Below are 21,533 nucleotides of genomic sequence, written 5' to 3' on the forward strand. Positions count from 1 at the left end.
TTTATTTGCTGAAAAACCGGGGGCCCCATATTGAAAATTTTAAAGGGAAAAATAAATACCTTGTTTAATAAAAATGTTTATTTCCTGGCATGCATGCATTAAATGTAACAGGTAAAGGTTGACGTAATATTGACAAAACACCGTCCTTGTCTGGAAAGATGGGTTATTAAATATTCATTAAGGTACTCCTATCACCACATTTTTTAGCTTTTATAAAGTGCTTGTTCTTGGAAAATAATATCTCTTTGTGCTAATAGTTGGCTGAAGTCTCTGAGGAATCATGTTGTTTATCTCTCACTGACCTGTCCTGCTGACAAGCACATTTCATGTTTAAGTACATGTGCATTGGTGTGGTGGGGGGTCTAGCAGCTGTGTGTAGTTTTATTCTAGTGTAAAAGAATAATGGTGCATTTGTGTGTGATTCTGTAAGTGAGGTAGAACTTGTATGAGAGTGGATATGTGTGTATATGTGTCTAGGCTTGTGAGACATATGTGTGTGTTTTTGCTCCAGTGTGCTTGTTCATGTCGCACTTGTGTTGGCTTGTTTGAGACAACACTTGTGATTGTAAATATTTTTTCTGCCATCCGTTCATTTCAGCCTTAGTCGGATATAATGTTACATAGCAAGCTAGGAACTCTTGGTTGGATAGTTCAGCTGTGGGGACCCAGTTCAAACAAGGGTTTAAATATATCTTGCTGGTTGCATTCCATTGAAGAGCACTGAAGTTGGTAAAGTTCAACTGCAAGTGTCCCCCGAATTGAGACTCACTTTCCAGATTAAGATCAGTCACTTTAATTTGCCAATTTAACATGGTTAAGCAGAGTGGCCTTCCTCCATTTCTGTACATTATATTAGTCTAGCCTTTCGTAAGATTTGCTGATCATGAGGGTACCGTGTTGCTGTTACTGATGGGTTACATTCTTGGTACTGTGAGGGTGCTGTGTGAATGAGACTCCTGATGTGGAGTCAAACATTATTGTAGGCTGATGGAGTTTAAGGGGGTAATTTATCAAAGGTCGAGTGTGTGAGGCTTTTTCTACCTCGAATAAACTCATAACTCAAATTTTTGGTTATTTATTCAGATTCAAGCTATTCCAGCTTCAGGGTATAATCTCTAAAAAAAATTTGACTGAAAAATACCCTTGAGAGCTCAAATGGTTTGGGTAAAAATCATCTCGACCTTTGATAAATAACCCCCTGCATGTCAAGACTGCTTTTTATTCCCAGCCTGGCACTGGTGAGCTGTTTTCTTTTTGTGATGGGGTGCATATACTGACAGAGCAGAGCTTGTAGTTTAACAAGACTCAGATGAGCTAAAGCTAAAGATTGGAGAGTTCGCCCGACCACCAATGTAGTTTATACTGGCCTACAATTTTATAAACAGAATTGATATCAAGTATCGGTTCATTGACCTTAGCCATATACTGTGGGGTTCTACTGAACACTAATTAATTCAAGTACTATTTTAAGAATGCTGACAGATATTAATTAAGCAAAGCTCTGTATTACCTTTTTATCAATTGTATGCACTAACTAAACAATTTCTATTAACCATGTGTTTATTATAAGCTACGTGGCCTATTTATGTTGTAAAAATGTTTATATGAAATATTTATATGGAGTTGTTTTCTATGATCATCAAATGGGTATGATTTATCAGGTCAGTACTTTGTGGCAGTGGTCATGACTGTAGTTTCTTTAGTGGAATTGACAATAAGTAAAACAGGATTGCCTAACTTGCCGTTTTTCAATTCCTCCCGGTCAAACAAATTATCAATGTCTAGTTATTAGTGTGTCCAGGGGATTTGCTCCTGATGGGACAATTTATGCCAGCGTTTTTGTTATTTTGTTGTTCATTGCAGAGGTGAGAAAGTTGTAGTTTTGTAATACTAATAGTAGGCTTAGCTGCTGTTCTGCCTTCTAGCCACACGATGTCAATAAAACCATTGGCGAATGGTGCATGTGGTTCAGTTAATGAAAATAACAATCTCTTTGTAGACAAGCTGAATAAATTCACATGGTTTAGGCATCACCACTATCCCGAAAGCTAGGAATTAGTGTCGTTTCCCAGAATGAACAGCCTAATGTATTGCAGGTAGTAATGAATCATACATTTTGTGTATTGTGTTTCAGCCTTACGTTCTCCAACTAAATCTTTCATAGGAAGTACTTATCAGAATTGCTTAGGGGCTTCCATTGGTCCCAGGGGTAGCCCTGCTCTTACCCATGTGTACAGCAAGAGTCAATGAAACTGCTTTATCCTCAAACCTTAATGGGGTAAAAAGCATCTATTTTTAAAACCTTTAATCCAGTTTGCCTTCTGTCATATAAACATAAATTTCCTCTTATTTGATTAGTTACACAATTCCTGCTATTTTTATAGATTTTGTGCAGAATAATGTATAAATCATTACATAATTGGGGGTCCATACATCTGATTTCCGTTTATCTTTCACCACAGCCAGAGGGACATGCCCGGTTCCAAAGGCAGCCAATAAGAAAGATATATGTCCCAAAGCTTGTATGGAAAATTTGGATAGAAATCAGAAACCAGAAGTTTAGATGTGGAATCGAGTCATCTATAATCAAGCCATGGTTGCCGGGTTTTTTGGGAATTTGGCATGTGTATTAGTTAAGAAGCTAGTAAGATTTTCATTAATTGTGATCCAACCAATAAGTCCCCACTGGCCCCCCTCCCTGCCTCCCCCTGCTGAGTGTTACCCCATAATTGTGTCCCCTGTAGGATTACTGACCGTACATGCAGAGTGAGTGCAGCGGAGCTCATGGGTGTTATCTTCGGTAATCTTCGTTAAGTGAGTGGCGTATCGGCGAATGTGCAGTTTTCCAGTTTGTTACAATTGTGCATGCGCCGGAAGTGACAGGAATTGACAAAGGGAAGGAAGAAGACCCAAAGATTAGTTCTCCTTTAAAGGAGAAGGAAAGCTACCGAAACAGTTTATTGCCAATAGATTAGTCACAATAGTGCAAGCTATAACACTATATTTATTCTGCAGAATGCTTTACCATACCTGAGTAAACCGCTCTAGAAGCTCTCTGTTTGTTTAGGATAGCAGTTTGGTGTGTCATCATCTTCCTGCCTGAATTTTTCCCTGCTCACTCATAGCTCTGGGCTCAGATTACAGGAGGGGGGGGGGGTAGGGAGAGGGAGAGAAGAGCAAACTGAGCATGCTCAAGCCCTAGCCCTGGAGGTTTATGCTGAAAACAGGAAGTCTGATACAGAAGCCCATGTAAACACCATAGAATGAAAGAAATGTGGTGTTTCTTTTGAGGACTCAGAGCAGCATTACTTTGAGGGTTTACTGGTGTATTTATATAGAACTTTCTGATAAAGCTTACTTACTTTTAGCCTTTCCTTCTCCTTTAAAAATCAGTTGCATTTTTTCTGTACTTCTTATACAGGTATGAAATGATTAACACTCATATTTGCTAGATTAGTCCTATTAAATTCCAACCAGTGTATCACTGTGATTGAATTTTATACACAAGTGGCAAGCAGTGGAGTGTGCTGTGGCAGGCGAGTGTAAATGTTTTTAATGGGATGAGTGTGAAAGAATGGGGGGCATCACAAAAATAGTGCAAGCACTATATACCAGTTGTGCATACTTGCACCTTTGTTTAGTTCTCATTTGTTCTCCATATAAAAATAAATCTGTCCTAATCCCGTGTTGGCTTCCTTCCTTTGTATTATGAATTCTGGGTGTTTTATTCAACTGCTTGTTTGTAAGATAAAGTCTGTGTACTGCTCTTTCCCTCTTCCAAATTATATTTCAGCTTCTGTATTCTTGAGTGTATTAGATAAGTGTCTGCTCCTGAGTAGAGATAATGGGTGTTAGAGAAATGTAGTATCTAAAATAAAAACAATACAAGTTAAAATCAGGAGAATACCAAAATAAAAAATTATGGCTGAGCACACCTTTTCTGTTTATATTAGGGATGCACCGAATCCATTATTTTGGATTCAACCGATCCCCCGAATTCTCTGTGAAAGATTCGGCCGAATACCGAACCAAATCCTAATTTTCAAATTAAGGGTGGGAAGGGGAAAACATTTTTTACTTCCTTGTTTTGTAACAAAAAGTCACGATATTTCCCTCCTCACCCCTAATTTGCATATGCAAATTAGATTTAGGTTTGGCCAGGCAGAAGGATTTGACTGAAAAAGGCAGAATCCTGGCCAAATCCCGAACCGAATCCTGGATTTGGCGCATTCCTAGTTTATATATCAAAATAAGAAGAAAACTCTGCCCAGTCAGTGACTCCTACATTAACATTTGCAAATGTGTCCAAACTGTATGAGCTGCAGCACTGGAAATGCTGTTATTATGGGTACAGGGGCTTCAAAGTGTCAGCCAAAAAGAAACCAAGGAGAGGTAGCGATCATCATTAAAATTAAAAAAATAAAATCATCAGACCATACTTCAGTAAACTTTAAGTAGGTTTTGTATAAGTTGTAAAGCAGTGTATTGTTGAGCTCTGAAACAAAGGCCTAAACTGGTTCTCAAAATAAAAGAAAAAAGATTAATTTTATATAATTTTAAATATATAAGTTTTTTTTTTTATAGTTCTTACCTGTGTCATAAATGTTATTAATGTACTCATTCAGATGCATGTCCTCTTTTTATATTTTGTTCAGGCCTGCTAAAGACAGTAGAACAGTCTTGGAATGGGACTGCGCAAATGAAACCACATAGATCTCATGACCAGACTGGGTTGGTATTCAGATTTTTATTTCTAAAATATGCATTTACCTGCTTGCTCTCACACACACAAACATAGTGTGTGTGTGTATACGCACGCACGCACGTACGTACGTATGGGACCTGTTATCCAGAATGCTCAGGACCTGCCTGAGGTTTTCGGAATAATGGATATTTCCGTAATTTGGATCTGTATCTAAATACAAAAGAACAGCACTCAGTGCATACACTAATATAAGAAGTATTTCACACAGAATTTTGTATTTTTTTTATGTGTTTACCGTTTATTATATGTGTGTTTGTGTTGTCTATGTAAATATGATGAATTGTTAAGGAATTTTCAAATTTGTTTTGGCAAATCCAAGCTTAATTTAATCAAATTGAAATTGCACAGAAACACACACAATTTTGCAGCTTGAAAACTTATAGTAGCACCAAAAGTACAACAGAGAAAAAAACAGAGCTCTGGAAGAGCTGTTAAAGAGATTCTGTCATGGGAAAACCTGTTTTTTTATTATTTTTTTTTTTTTCAAACGCGTCCGTTAATAGTGCTGTTCCAGCAGAATCCTACACTGAAATCCATTTTTCAAAAGAGCAAACAGATTCTATAATACTTAATTTTGAAAACTGACACGGGGCTAAACATGTTCGTTTCCCAAGTGCCCTCAGTTGTGTGATTTGTGCTCTGATAAACCTCAGTCACTCTTAAGGGTAATGTGCCATCTAGAGATTCGGGGAGATTTAGTCGCCCGTCGACTAATCGCCTTTTCTTTGGGGGGGACTAATCTCCCTGAACTGCTTCCCCGTGTCTTCTGCCTGCTACAATGAAAAAACGCCTGCGGCATGGCACTCGTGGTGCTTCTTTTTCCGAAGTCGCCTGAAGTTTCCTCGTGAGGCAACTTCGGGCGACTTTGGAATACGAAGTGCCGTTACAAAAATTGAAATCAACAAGCACCAATTATATGCAAAGGCATTAAACACCATTTTCTAAATCTGACGTTTCCAACACCAACTGTGCTCTTTCTCAAGGATTACGGTATCCTTGAGAAAGAGCACAATGGGTGTTGGAAACGTCATGATTTTTTTCACAAGTATTTCCATTGAGTGCGGTACTATGTTACTTTATTTACCTTTTTACCAGCACGCGGGCATAGGTATGGGATCCGTTATTCAGAAACCCATTTATCCAGAAATCTCAGAATTAAGGAAAGCCCATCTTCCATAGACTCCATTTTATCCAAATAATCCAAATTTTTAAAAATGGTTTCCTTTTTTCTCTGTAATAATACCTTGTACTTGATCCAACTAAGATATAATTCATCCTTTGTGTAAAACCAGCCTATTGGGTTTATTTAATGTTTACATGATTTTCGAGTAGACTTAAGGTATGAAGATCCAAATTACAGAAAAATTCTGGATATGTGTGTGTACTGTGTGTATACAGTACGGCACTCAGGGTTTATGTTGCAAAAAACAAAAAAGGTTTATTTAGCCTCAACGTTTCGATCCCCCACAGGGATCTTCGTCAGGAGCAGTATACAGACAGTTTTTGTTTGTCTGTATACTGCTCCTGACGAAGATCCCTGTGGGGGATCGAAACGTTGAGGGTGAATAAACCTTTTTTGTTCATTGCAACATAAACCCTGTGAGTGCCGCAAGCTTTCTTTCTATTGCAAATAACCAGTGCTGGCACCCAGGTAGTATCTGAGTCTACGGAGTGCACCATTGCTTCTCTCATGTGTGTGTGTATATAGATAGATAGATAGATAGATAGATAGATAGATAGATAGATAGATAGATAGATAGATAGATAGATAGATAGATAGATAGATAGATAGATAGATAGATAGATAGATGTATAGATGTGTATATATATATATATATATATACATAGATATATAGATATATATAGTGAATAAAGTACCCTCTCTTGTAAAATATAAGGATATTATAAGTTACCGAGGAGATTCATGACCATATAAAAACACGAGGCCGAAGGTATTTATACAGGTCATGGAACTCCGAGGTAACTTATAATATCCTCATATTTTACAACTGGGGGTACTTTATTAATTATAATACACAAATTTTAGTGAGTCATGTGACAGAAATGACATCACTACTCACCGTTTATAACTCAGGTAGTATCTGAGTCTACGGAGTGCACCATTGCTTCTCTCATGTGTGTGTATATATGTATATATATATATAGATATATATAGATATATATATATAGATAGATAGAGATGTATAGATATATAGATATATATAGTGAATAAAGTACCCCTCTCTTGTAAAATATAAGGATATTATAAGTTACCGAGGAGTTTCATGACCATATAAAAACATGAGGCCGAAGGCCGAGTGTATTTATACAGGTCATGGAACTCCGAGGTAACTTCTAATATCCTCATATTTTACAACTGGGGATACTTTATTAATTATAATACACACATTTTAGTGGGTACTTTATTAATTATAATACACAAATTTTAGTGAGTCATGTGACAGAAATGACATCACTACTCACCGTTTATAACTGATGACATCAGTACTCACGGTTTATAAGGATATAATTTACAAGATATTCATGGCTTTTGTGTATTATATATATATATATATATATATATATATATATATATATATATATATATATATATATATATATATATATATATATATATATATATATATATATATATATATATATATATATATATATATATATATATATATATATATATATATTGAATGTCCTTCCTTTCTGCTCTCTTCTTCATCAGTGTATCCTACTCCTGATTTCATTCATTCTCTCTTATTGTCTCCTATTCTGGTTTAATATCTTGGCATTTGTAATTTATTTACCTTATTTCAGTTGTTTTAATTGTTTTGCTATCATCATTTTTTGACACACTTTTGATCTCCGCCTGATTAAAGCGGTAGTCTGTAGTATTTAGGTTAGCAATGCAGAGTATTTTTCGTCTTGTACTACTAGCAATGCAGAGTAGCCTGCTGTCAGTTCTGGCTCTTGCTGAGAGATTCCAGTTTTTATTCTGCTCAGTGCTTGTATACAGAATGGGCTGAGCAGCTCCTAGTTATTAATGATGGAACTGGTTGGGCAACCTGAAGACTATTTCCAAGCTCCTTTGAGATTATATTACTTCAGTTAGGCTTTCCAACTGCTTGTTAGTGAGGGGGTTGTGTGATGATTTGAGCAAGCAGAAAGAATAGGCTGGTTTGGGCTGCTGCAGTCCCTTCTGCATTGATTCAAAGGAAGCATAATATGATGCATCACAGTGGTACAGTTGTTAGAATTGCTGTCTTTGATTTGAATCAAGCCAGTGAATGCATGAATGTAAGCTCCACATTAGCAAGGAATGATGGCTCCACAATACATTGGTTCTATATTAATAAAGCAAATAATATAAAAACTTATTGTTTCAGTGAAGCACTTACATTGACTTGTATGTATCATTGTATAATGGCCCATTCTGTGCCTTTAGTTAGATTGTCTGCCACAAATTGTTTCTCCTTTTTTTCTTCCACTGCTTCATCTCATGACTTTTCTTGGCTTTTGTTCCAGCACTTAACAGGTAAGGGAAGGTACTATTTGAGGTATCATTTGTGATTATGAAGCTGCCTTTGTAACTTATTTCATTATTCATATAATCATAATAGTTACAACTCTTATAAGTCCTGGATGTATTTTTTGTTTCCCTTCTCTTCTGTCCATTTGCACTGGTGTCCAGGAATCATTTTTTATGCAAGGGCTTCAGGGATTTTAATTGCACATCTCATCTAATGTCGAACGTATAGAGCTGAAATACTTTTTACCCCATGGGCTCTCTGTATTGCTATTCCACTATTGAAAAAAGGTTATAAATGAAAAAAAAAAAAAAAATAATGAGAACAGATCTAATTCTTAACATCATTCCAGTAAACATAAATTGCCAGTTTTCAATAGTTTTAAAGTAAATGTGACTGCAATTGACCTCAGAATCTGCCTCTTGATTTTCTCTGCACTGCTGGTTCTGACTACATATACCATTGAAAAATGTTGCAGCAGTCTGCTCTCTTTTAGCCAAGTTGCCATTTTCCACAATGCCTTGCAACTACTCTGAACCACCTATATTTTCCCTTTTTTTTTAAGAATGAACAGTTCTAAGCAAATCTTTGTTTAGTGATTATAGCTGTATTCATACCTCTTATTTTCACCATATTTGCCCCGTTTATCAAGCAGGCCAACAATGTGTACAAGGTGTTGGCTCTGTTATAGTGAAATGCCTGAATACAATGGAAAGTATTTATTTCAGCAATAATGAGAGTCAGATTTTTAGCATTTTTATGAGTCCTTTCCCTGCCTGTCTAAATGGGCTATTTGGAATTTTTGGAATCTGGTTAACATGAAGTCACAGGTTTGCACGGTTGAAACAGTATGTATTGTCCTCACCATATTATTTAGCTATAGGTAGAAAGGCCAGGTAGACAATCTAGCGGCAAAGAATATTTTTTCCAATATATCTTATTTGTGTTAGTAATTGCTGTCAACGCTCCACAAAGTTATGTCTTTAACCTCTTCTACTGTGACTCAGAATTCCAGGGGCAACTAATCTTCTCTATCTCTGTTTCCCTAACTAGAATTGTAGGTTCTAGACCCCTGTCAGAATCAAAACTACTGGCTGCCATTCACTACACTTCTGCCCAGGGGCATAGTAAATGGCCCCTTCTGACTTTTACATCAAAAAGATAGATTCAAGGAAAAATAAAGGAGCTGTGGCCTTTTCCAAAACAAATAGTGTAAATATTAGTATTAATTTGAACTGGTAATTTGAGTCTATAATAATATGTAAGGTGCCCATTATTTATCGAGGTGTTTCTTTGTTTGTGGTTTTTTTTTAAGTATTTTTATTTATAAAATTTTTCACTGTCATAGCCATTATAAAGGTACATTAGCATTTAGTAGGATAAGTTGACAAATCTGATGTTGAATGTAGTCATCATATCGTTTTTACAATCTTGACAGAGCATTGCTAAGTATAGCAGGGTTTATCCCCATTAGTCAGCTTCTAACAGTTCCATATGTTGTGTTGTCATTCTGTCTTTTTCTGTCTGTCTTTTTTTTGCTGGAAGAAGTATGGGATACTTGTTGCTTTGTGAAACTTTTTATGAAAATTAAGTACTCTGCTTGTGTTTTTAATGTGTTGGTACCATAACTGAGTAATTGGGTGAGTATTTATCAAACATAAAAGCATATTCAGCAACACCAATGTGATTGTCCAGAAACAAGTAACCAAGAGGTCTATGATAAAGAGCAGCTTTATTTTGTACAGAGCTTCACAACGTTTTATTCTTGTATAAATAAACCTCAAGGGACACATGAGTGGATTTTCTTTGATCCAGTTGTACATTCCCTTATACACAATTTACACTGGAAGATATGGATTACTGTCTTGTAAAGCTGGCATGATCTCCAGACATCCCATTAGGCACTGAGCTCTGCCAGTGAATACTGAAGAAATGGGCATCCATAATCTGCTTCACTAGCTCAGTTAAAATTAAAATAGTATTGTGAACAGTGTAGCAGATAAAAAAAACTGAGTAGGATAAATATCTTTTAAGTAGTATGTTAAGCTGGCCATAGACGCAAAGATTTTACCTCAATATCGGACAAACAATCGTTCGTCCTCATCTCCCGACCTGCCACTAACCATTCAGACCAAATAAAGCAGTAAAAGAACAGATCAGCCGATGTTCTCACCCTACAGCAATCATACGACCAAGCTGGTGACAGTCTCCCACTGAAAATCGTCCGATCAGCAATACATTCAGAGATATGATCGGCAGCCGACAAAAAATTTCTAACCTGTCCGATCGACTGAACGACTGATCGGCATGGCAAGATAAATGTCGGGACACTGCACACACGATCCGAAAATCGTACGAATCGATTTGTACAATCTAATCTGTGCGTCTATGGCCAGCTTTAGATACTGTCACAGACTACATATAGATATAATGACCCTAATATTTCCCTCTGCATTAAGGCACTACTAATGTGTATATCATTGTGTGAATTCTTATTAAAGGACCAGTAACATAAAAACATTTAAAAAAAAAAAAATAGTTTCTACTTAACGAAAAAAAAGGCAGTTTTAACCTTAAATGCACAGTCTTTATTAGAAATTACTTACCGATTGTGCTCCTCTTCAGAAACGGTGACAGGGCGATGATCCATCGTGCAACGCTATGTCTTCTATGTCCTATAGAAGGCAGGGAGGAGAAATCGAGCGCCGCACAATGGATCATCGCCCTGTCACCATTTCTGAAGAGGAGCACAAGCAGAGAATCGGTAAGTAATTTCTTAATAAAGACTGCGAATTTAAAGTTAAATCTGACTTTTTTTTTTCTGTAAATATAAATTTGTTACTGGTCTTTTGAGCAAGAAAATGGGACTGCAGTGCTTAAATGTTCAAAGTAAACTGACAAGTCCTATCAAATGTAATGAATTTAAAAACGGGAATTTAAAACGTAAAACAGTACAAAATACACTCACTGGTGTAAGAAGGTAGTAAAACAGTATTTGGTGAGTTTAGAGAGATGTGGTTGTGGTATGGACATACTGTATCAGGCACCTAACATTAAAGGCACTGAAAGAGATACTGACATCCAAAAATAACCTTTTTTAGTATTTATTATTTTTATCATAACATTGTCTTTGAATGCTATTTATAATTTTGCCATAAAAGTATTTACCTGATGCTTTTACATTACCTTTCTTACTACCCTGTTCCTCTATGAGGGGGCTGCCATATATGTGCAGCAGGAGTCTGTTAGTATAAGAATCTCTAACTGACAGGTTGGCAAAACAGTCCGGTTTAGGAACAAAGGAGCAAAACTATCAGCAAAAAATGATCAATATGACCTATAGGTAACTTTTAATGTAGATTCATATTTTGAATCTACACTGACACTAATCCATTCTCTACCCTCTTGTGTTTGTTTTCACTCTGTTGTTACAGTCCTTTCTGCAAAGACCTTTCTCATTGTGTGTATTACATGTATGGGACCTGTTATCCAGAATGTTTGGGGCCTGGGGTGTTCCGGATAACGAATCTTTCCTTAATTTGGATCTTCATTCCTTAAGTCTACTAGAAAATCATGTAAACATATAAATAAACCCAATAGGCTGGGTTTGCTTCCAATAAGGATTTATTATATCTTAGTTTGGATCAAGTACAATGTACTGTTTTATTATTACATAAAAAAATTAAACCTTTGATTATTTGGATAAAATGGAGTCTATGGTAGATGGCCAATCCATATTTCTGAGCTTTCTAGATAACGGGTTTCCAGATAAAGGATCCCATACCTGTACCTGCTTCATAATCTGTGTCTCTTTCTTCAACTTCATTTAACCATGTGCATGTATGCTTTTCTTCTGTTTCTTTTACATTCCTTCCATTTGAGGCCTTTCTTTCGCCTCCTATTTTATACTTTTACCAGAGTCCCTGCACATCTCTCCCATGTCTGTCCCACTTGCTGACATCATCTGTGACATCACCAGTGTCCATCTTGGGCAATAAGTGTTGACCTGCAATGAGTCGAGGGAGGGGAGGGTGATGGGAAAGAAAGCTTAATCCTAGCAGGTATCCTCCACCGTAACATTAACACAGAGCATGGTATACAATATATAGTGAATAAAGTACCCCCTCTTGTAAAATATAAGGATATTATAAGTTACCGAGGAGTTTCATGACCATATAAAAACACGAGGCCGAAGGCCGAGTGTATTTATACAGGTCATGGAACTCCGAGGTAACTTCTAATATCCTCATATTTTACAACTGGGGGTACTTTATTATTATAATACACAAGTTTCAGTGAGTCATGTGACAGAAATGACATCAGAACTCACCGTTTATAACTGATGACATCAGAACTCACCGTTTATAAGGATATAATTTACAAGATATTCATGGCTTTTGTGTATTATAAGGGTAACAATAAAAACTAAATACAGTGATATGCATTGCATACATTCATGTATAGTGCAGCTGTACTACTTTCCACATTTTATAATTGTATGTTTTAGTCCTTTGTCTGCACTCCAAGTTTCTCTAGTGCAGCCCAACTTGCCTCCTTGGCATTGAGAAGTCCTGGGGTGCAGAATACTGTGCAGATATGTATACCTTGTGAATCTCTGGATAGTACATAAACAAACAATGTTAGAGGGTGTATGAATGACTGAAAACATGACATACACAGGGCTGCTGTGCTGTCTATGGAAAGTGGTACATCCCTACACATTAGTATAAACAAAATGACCTCCTCTGTTTTGTACTTGGCTGTCCTTAAAAATTATGACTTATCTGCACAATGTGATCTTTGTCTGCACCAATCATTTGCCTGCATGTAAAATGAAAATACCTGTGTGCACATAGGTCACTGTGAATTTGTTGGTTCTCCTTTTCCTTGGGATCAAAACCTGTCTTGAAGTATATTTTGGTACCAGCATGGCTTTGTCTTTGACTTAAAGGGTTAGTTATGTTGTACAATGGCCCGTTCTAAGCAGCTTTTCAAATGGTCTTCGTTATTTATTTCCTATAGTTTTCTTTTTAATGATTTGCCTTCTTCTTCAGACTCTTTCCAGCTTTTAAATGGGGGTCGCTGACCCCATTTAAAAAACAAATGCTCTGTAATTTATTGTTATGGCTGCTTTTTGTTACACATCTTTCTATTCAGGCCCCCTCCTTTTCATATTTCAATATTTTATTCAAATCAATGCCTGGTTGCTAGGATAATTCGGACCCAAGCAACCAGATGGCTGAAATTGCAAACTGGAGAGCTGCTGAATAAAAAGCTCAATAATTCAAAAACCACAATTAATAAAAAAATGAAAAAAAAATTACAAATTGTCTTGGGAAATCACTCTATACATCATACTAAAAGCTTGTTTAAAGATGAACAACCCTTTTAATGCACACTTGGCTTAAATCTGCCTTGCCTATAGTATGGCAGTTACAGTATATGAACTTTGATCTCAAGGTTTTATTAAGCAAACCAATGTATCCTGAAATCTGATATCAAGCTCCCCTATATCTCTAGCTCTCTATATTTCCTTGTATGGACATTACACTAATATATCCAAAGTGGATGGTTAGGATGATGGGGAAAGCCAAGCTATATACAAAAAGCACTTGAAATGAAGGTAGTGGGTGATGGATGCTTTGTTTATATTACTTGTGTTCTGTGCAGTGTAACAAGCATAGTTGTATTCTTCATTCTGACTTGTCTCACAACGATCATTTTCTCTTTGTTTCGCAGGAGGAACAGGTTTCAGCAACACACAGACAACAACATTTCTAAGTAAAGAATCCTTACGTTGCAAGCCCAACTGAAGTCTCCTGCATGAGCAGCCATTACAAGAGAACAAGCAGAATTTGCATGTCTCTAACCCAAGGAGACCAGTCTGGGAAAACGTAAACTGCAAAATACTGAAATATTTGTTTGTAGCTTTTTTTTCTGTGCATAAAGGTGCAATAACTGGACAGCTGAATTGTGGTTTGGGATATATGTTGTTGCAATTTTTTGGGTTAAAGCTGCAGCTCTTGAAAATTCAGGACCTGTCTTATATTTCAATTTTTGTTACTGTAAAATGAAGAGGTTAACAACCCCCCCCCCCTTCCAAAATATTAAATAGATATAGGTAAATTAGCAGTTTTGCAAGGAAACAATGGCGCTTTTGTAGTGTGCATAATGATCAGACTTGCAGGCTTGAGGGTTTGATTTGAAGAAGACAACTCTGGTCTGGCAGACACATAACCCTCCTGCTGTTGTGAAGTGCATTTCTTAGTCTTAATCTTGCCACAAATATTGGATGTCCTAGGTGCCCTAGTGTGAGCTTATATATAATATAATAGTTAATATATAAATTACAAGATTCACTTCTGCTACATTATTGGCATGCCTCTGAGAAGCTGTGACATTGTTTATGTGAACCTTTCAATTGGTTTAAGTTAAATATCACTATTTACAGTGCCTGAGAATTGCATCCCTTGGTAGAGCTGATTTGTTATTTTTCCCCCTCTTTTAATGCATTTTTAGCTCATCCACTTAATATATAAACACTTTTTAATGTAATGCAGAGCTATATAGTAACCAGATAGCAGGTAGCATATACTGATCACCCTTGGTGTTGCTGTGTCTGGGCAAACTTTGTGCCCTTTAATATACTGGGGGTTTGGGTCAATTTCCATACAGTTGCACTTGTTCTCAGTAGGTTAATGTCCCACCAAACATGGAGTTGCCTTGATTTATTCACTTTGAAATTATTTATAGTAGCTGTGAATTGTTTCCTATCATTTCACATGGCATCACCACAAGTATCACCTGAAACCACAGACGGGCACAATTGATGGCAGTTCATAACAGGAAGCGAATAAAACCATGTGTTTCTCACCACTATTAAATACAGACACATCTCCTGTTGTGATAGTAGGATCTGTTTTAATTGATGGACATTTTCTTTCCAAATCTAAAGACTAATTTTATAGACCCTAGCATTTTAGTCCCTAAACAAAGAATACAAAACCTGTGGCTGTCCATCGTTTTTGGAACTATAGCATCCAGCATTGTGAGAGTACCATCATGCACCACTACTAGAGATTGTCTAACATTCCTGACTTACACCTTGCTAAGCCTTCATTTGTTACTTTGCATCACTTCCCATTCAATTTAGGCATTGCTTTGTCTCATGGCAGCTTGAAATACTTCAGTCTACTGGAGCCTAGTACATCTGTTAATATGTTAATCCACCTGATAAAAAATGCACAAATGAATACTGTATATTTGATTTGAAGGCACCCTGGGAATCATCCAAGAATAAAAGGGGATGACACAAACTGCTTCCACCATAATTCTTATATAGCTCGGGCAGGTGCATCTGGGCTTTTTCGTTTACTTTTATTTTGATTCATATAATGATCTTTGTACTATAATGACACTAGAAATAATAACAATTCAGGGTTTCTTAATTTTGCCATGCAATGCAGTGTGTGCCCTGTGATGGAACCAAACAGTCTCAACTGCCCCAATATGTAATATCCAGGATTCCCTTTAGAAAACCATTTTCTCAGTCTCCTTATCTTAATATTTGGATCTCATGGATATTCCGCTTTATAGTTAGTTGATCTCAAGGTAATGCACCATGCCAACAACATTGGGCTGGATGGGCTCCAAAGAGCTGATCTATTCATGTCAGTGTATAGAGCCCTAGGATTGGCCCGAGGTGGGTTTCTACTTTGCTCCTGGCCTTACTTCACATTATTTAAGGCTTCTTCCAAGGTATAGGCACAGTATATGAGGAAAATACACCATTTCAGTAAGTTACGCTTGGCTTCTATTAGGAAAATATTTCATGACCGTTTTACCACCAGGGAATTTACAAAATAAGTTTCTTTTTTTCTTGTTGATCCTTTCTGTTTGCCATATGAAAATGTTGGCAGTTAAAGTCACTTGTATGTGGTTCTGTAATGTTCACAAAGGCAGGTGGTGTGCCTTTGGCCGATGCCTGATTATATATGGTATAATGAACCATTAATATGAATTATATAAATATTAGAGGCTAGGGGCTGGGTGCTTTTGGTACAGGTCAACCAATGAATTCTATCATTATTATCATGAGTAAACAGAATATATTTGAAATCAGTCTGTGTTTGAAGTTAGGCTTTCCAGTTGAAGGCCCACATGACACATCTGGCCCCAGAATGCCAAAGAACTCTATAAACTTATTTGAATCTACCCACTACTGGTCACAGATTTATCAAGGGTCGAATTGAATATTCGAAATTCTAATTTTTTTATGGTCAAAACTATCAAATTTGACTAGGGAGTTATTCAAATTTGATTTGAGTTGATCATACTCTGGCCCTAGGAACTCATTCGACTATTCACTACCTAAAACCTGCCGAATTGCTGTTAAAGTCAATGGGAGACGTCCAGGGATCAATTTGGAGTTGTTTGTGTGTTCTAAAAAAAAACTCGAATCAAGTTTTTAAAATTCCAATTGAATTCGCTTCGAGTTTTTAGGTCGATCCTATTCCCCCGAGTTTAAAAAATTAGATTTTTATAATAAATTTCGATTGGTCGAATTTCGAGTTCACGGGAGGAGATTTATATGAATTTGAAATTGGACCCTTGATAAATGTGCCTGTAGATATGCCAATTCTTTGCTAGGGACTTCCAGGCAATAGAGTGTCTTTTTCTGGTGTGGTTTAGCTCTTAACCACCTACAATAGACTGTTGAGCCATGAGACAAAGCCAATGTCTATAGATAATCATTCAATTCATCTTTACTGTCTGCCCCTCTGTGATTTATCTCTTACTCCTACAGACCAATGGATGTGTATGCAGTCATTATACTACTGAGCAGTGTAGTCATTGTACAGAGAAAAAACTCACAAGATGTTACTGTAATTAATATATACTGTATTTAAGGATTTCTAATGCTATATGAGACACCTTGTACAAATGCTATTGTAACCGGAAACGTTTTGACCAAAAAAAAAACAAAAAAAAAAAGATTCAATTTCTGTGTAACGGAAATGTAAATGATTTGTATTTCTGTTTTAGAGAGTGGGGTGGTGATTTATTTTAAACGATATTGATATTTGTATGGGCAGAGTAAATGTTTTAAAGAGAATTACAAAGTGGACTATATAGTATTTGGGGAGGGTTAAAGGATTTTTTAATGACTTTATACTGATCACGTGCATAGACATCACTTTATTAGAAAGGTGTGCTGTTGTGGATTGGGGCATTTAATAAGGGAAACAAAACAGTCCCACTAGTAGTGGACTTGTAACTGAACCACACATGGGGTTTGTACTGAATTTCTCACAAGTGTATATAGTCACACAACTATCAAACAACCTGCTTGAGGTTTGCCAAATGCCTCTCCTTTGTTTTATTTTGTGCTCTGTCTCTCTCAAGGTACATACTGTGATTCTCTCTTAGGGTAATTACCAGGGTTTTGTCTGATGATCTCCTAGTCGTGAACTTAAAAACATGTACATCCATTGCAATTATTTGATAGTGAAGACATCCTACCCAATTGATTGTACAAATCTCTGCAACAATAGTAACATTTCACTTTTGTGAACAAGACTTTTTGCTGCAAAGTACTTCTCTGTTGAGCTGTTATAATGATAGCATACTATATTCATTTAAAGAGTTATTTTTGCACACTGTAAACCACTAGTGTATACATCTCTCTCTCTCTCTCTCTCTCTCTCTCTCTCTCTCTCTCTCTCTCTCTCTCTCTCTCTCTCTCTCTCTCTCTCTCTCTCTCTCTCTCTCTCTCTCTCTCTCTCTCTCTCTCTCTCTCTCTCTCTATATATCTATATATATATATATATATTTTTTTGAAAAGGGATTGATACCTACTGAACACACACACATATATATATATAATACACAAAAGCCATGAATATCTTTGTAAATTATATCCTTATAAACGGTGAGTTCTGATGTCATCAGTTATAAACGGGGAGTTCTGATGACATTTCTGTCACATGACTCACTGAAAAGTGTGTATTATAATAAAGTACCCCCAGTTGCAAAATATGATGATATTAGAAGTAACCTCGGAGTTCCATGACCTGTATAAAAACACTCGTGTTTTTATATGGTCATGAAACTCCTTGGTAACTTATATCCCTATAATTTACAAGAGGGGGTACTTTATTCACTATATATGGCTTGCTGTCAAAGGAATGAGGACTGTTCTGTTTTAGTAAAGTCCGGAGCAGAATGAATAACACCGTGGGGCAGATTTATCAAGGGTCAAATTGGAAATTTCGAATTTCTGAAAAATTTTTATGGTTAAAACTCTCAATCTCAATCTGACTAGGGAGTTATCCAAGTTCGATTCGAGTTTTTTTTTAAAAAAAATTGAATTTGAATTTTGAGATTTATCATACTCTGGAATTAAATTCAAATTTTCGAATTTTTTTTATGATCAAAACTCTCAAATTCGACTAGGGAGTTATACAGATTTGATATGAGGTTTTTTTTAAAAAAAGAAATTTCAAATTATATTTTCAAGATTTATCATACTTTTAAAAATTAGATTTTTGAGATTTATCATACCCCTATTTGGATTTGACTATTCGCCACCTAAAACCTGCCGAAATTGCTGTTTAAGTAAATGGGAGAGGTCCAGGGATCAATTTGGAGATGTTTGTAGCCTTCCTGACATTCAAGCTTTTTTTGGAGAAAAAGAGTTTTCTGGTTGTTTAAATTTGTTGGAGTTTTTAATACATTTCGACTGGTTGAATTTCGAATTTATGGGAGTTTAAAAAAACTGACATGAATTCAAATTGGACCTTTGATAAATGTGCCTCCCCATGCGCAGCGTTGAGTTTCAGCTCCCTGGCCCAGATTGCTTCGTGCTGCCTTCTATAGTAAGATTCCTGGATCTATTATTGCCTGAAAAGCCACACTGTCAGGTGTGTGACCAATAATTACAGATTTGAGGCATCCCACACTGCTTCCCACTGATGTCCATGGGTTTTTATTATTATTGCAGCAGCATCAATCACAACACATTGTTAGCTGTCACTTATCTCTCCGCTATCAATCACTGCTCACCTCACCGCACTTTTCCCTGCAGTATATACCCTTGAGCGGAGGAGGCGGAGTTTAATTTATCAGCCAGTGACAGCAGTTCAGTTAGACTGCAGCTCAATCTGATATTGGCAGTAACATATGGTTGCAGGAGTCCAGAGATGGATTATATCACACCATTCAGGTAACATTATGTATATCCTGGTAATTATCCTAATGTGAGATTAGAACGGCAGTACATCTGTGTCCTTGAGAGCTTCAATTACTTTACATGGCATTATATTTATACTGTGTACTAAAATATTGGGCATGCCATTGGCTGTTGGGTGCATAAGAAAGGAACACTGCTTTAGTAAAAACGACATCATATTTTTTCAGAAGGAGAAAACAAACCGTGGTATCCTATTTTATATTATATGAGAACTATTTTTCCAGAAAATGAATTGTTTCCTAACTTGGTGCACTCCGTCTTATGTTAAATGACCACACGCATTGTGACGTTACAAAGATTTCTTGTATACACATGCCTTATGTGTGATCCACTTTGTTCACACAGCATTGAGGTGGTTTGTTTTAATCTTAAAATATAATAAAAATAAAAAGCAATTGTGCCGGATTGTTGCAAAAAAAAAAAAAATAATAAAGTGTTGAGTTTTTCTTTCATTCCACCTTTTGTTAATACACTGTGTAATATTAAATCACTTTGGCTTCCCAAAACAAAATATACACAGTAATAATGAATATGTAATGAATGCTTTTTACTAACCCAAGGCAAACGATTATCATTCTCTTTACAAGTCTATATACAGTTTGTTGGTAGAAGTTTCAGTGAAATGCTTTTTACAATAAGCTGTTAAACATTATGTTAACTAAATACGCATAGATATGTTATATTATTATTTTGCGGATTTTCTTTGCCCAACAGCTTTCTGAATCTGTCCAGTGAATAACCAATAATTCTGCAAGGTTCAATTTTGGGGTTAATAAAGGAGAACCTCAAAGGGGTGGTATGTATCTACATAAACTGGATTAATCAAATAGCAGCAATAAAATACAATCCATAGAACCTGCTCTTATACAATCCTGACGAAAATAGGTGACATGATGACTTTTATTAAGTCCCTTTGGATGTCACGTTTCCAAACTAAATATCCAAAAAAAGGTGCAAGGAACCCTTAATATCATGGCTTAGGGTGAATTCTAACCTAATAAGCTGGGACAGAACAGTGAAATAATTTACCAATGCAGTTGGGTTTATAAATATATTTGGAGGGCAATGAACACATTGGACTTCATTCATTTCCACAAATTGTGCACTTTTATAGCTTAGATATTCCAGTTAGGATTGCAGATCTTAAATGTAGATCCACAAAAGGAATAAGTAGATGGCCAAACAGGGTATGTTGGTATTCTGATACAAGTTGGGTACAAGGGAAGGAGTAACATGGTAGGGATATTATACTGGTACAAGGCAGAGCAGTCTGCAAACAAATCAGACTCAGCATTAAGGCAGATGTCGGTAACATGAGTCAGACATTTTACAAACAAATAATTACAAAATTTACAGAAACACCTTGCTTACATCAGGAACACAGCAAACAAACATCTAAATGTTACTAACGTACTGATAATAAGGTAATGCAATGGAAGGATTTCATCAATAGACAGGTGTCCAGTCAGGAAATAAGGCAATATTGGCCTATCTAATAGGAACGTAAAGGAGTGGTTCAACTTTAAGGTAACTTTGAGTATGTTATAGAATGGCCAACCCTAAGCAGCTTTTCAATTGGCCTTCATTTTTTCTTTTTTTTTATAGTTTTTGAATTATTTGACTTCTTTTGCCGACTCTTTCCAGCTTTCAAATGGGGGGTCCCTGACCCCATGTAAAAAAAAAAACAAATGTTCTGTAAGGCTACAAATGTATTGTTGTTGCCACTTTTTTATTATTTATCTTTCAATTAAGGACACTCCTATTCATATTCCAGTCTCTTATCCAAATCAATGCATGGTTGCTGGGGTAATTTGGACTAACATTGCAAACTGCAGAGCTGCTGAAAAAAAAGTTAAATAACTAAAAAAAACACAAATAATAAAAAATGAAAACCAATTGTCTCAGAATATTACTCTCTAAATTTTACTAAAAGTTAACACAAAGTTTAACAACACCTTAAGGATTTCCATTCTAAAAA

General features: G+C 36.2%; 1 protein-coding gene across 2 annotated transcripts in view; it reads left to right on the forward strand.

Moving 5' to 3' along the window:
* The window catches only part of atp2a3.L (ATPase sarcoplasmic/endoplasmic reticulum Ca2+ transporting 3 L homeolog), an 84,378-nt gene extending 67,092 nt beyond the window's left edge, over window positions 1-17,286 (forward strand). The window contains exons 21-23 of one of the 2 annotated variants that reach the window (XM_041581071.1): window positions 4,656-4,731; window positions 8,303-8,312; window positions 14,044-15,612. In XM_041581071.1, coding sequence (XP_041437005.1) covers window positions 4,656-4,731; window positions 8,303-8,309 — 83 coding nt within the window. In that variant the 3' untranslated portion in view covers window positions 8,310-8,312; window positions 14,044-15,612. 2 annotated transcript variants of the gene reach the window in all.
* The last annotated feature ends 4,247 nt before the right edge of the window (window positions 17,287-21,533 follow it).

This window comes from Xenopus laevis, chromosome 2L, assembly GCF_017654675.1.
Source record: "Xenopus laevis strain J_2021 chromosome 2L, Xenopus_laevis_v10.1, whole genome shotgun sequence".
Lineage (NCBI taxonomy): Eukaryota > Metazoa > Chordata > Amphibia > Anura > Pipidae > Xenopus > Xenopus laevis.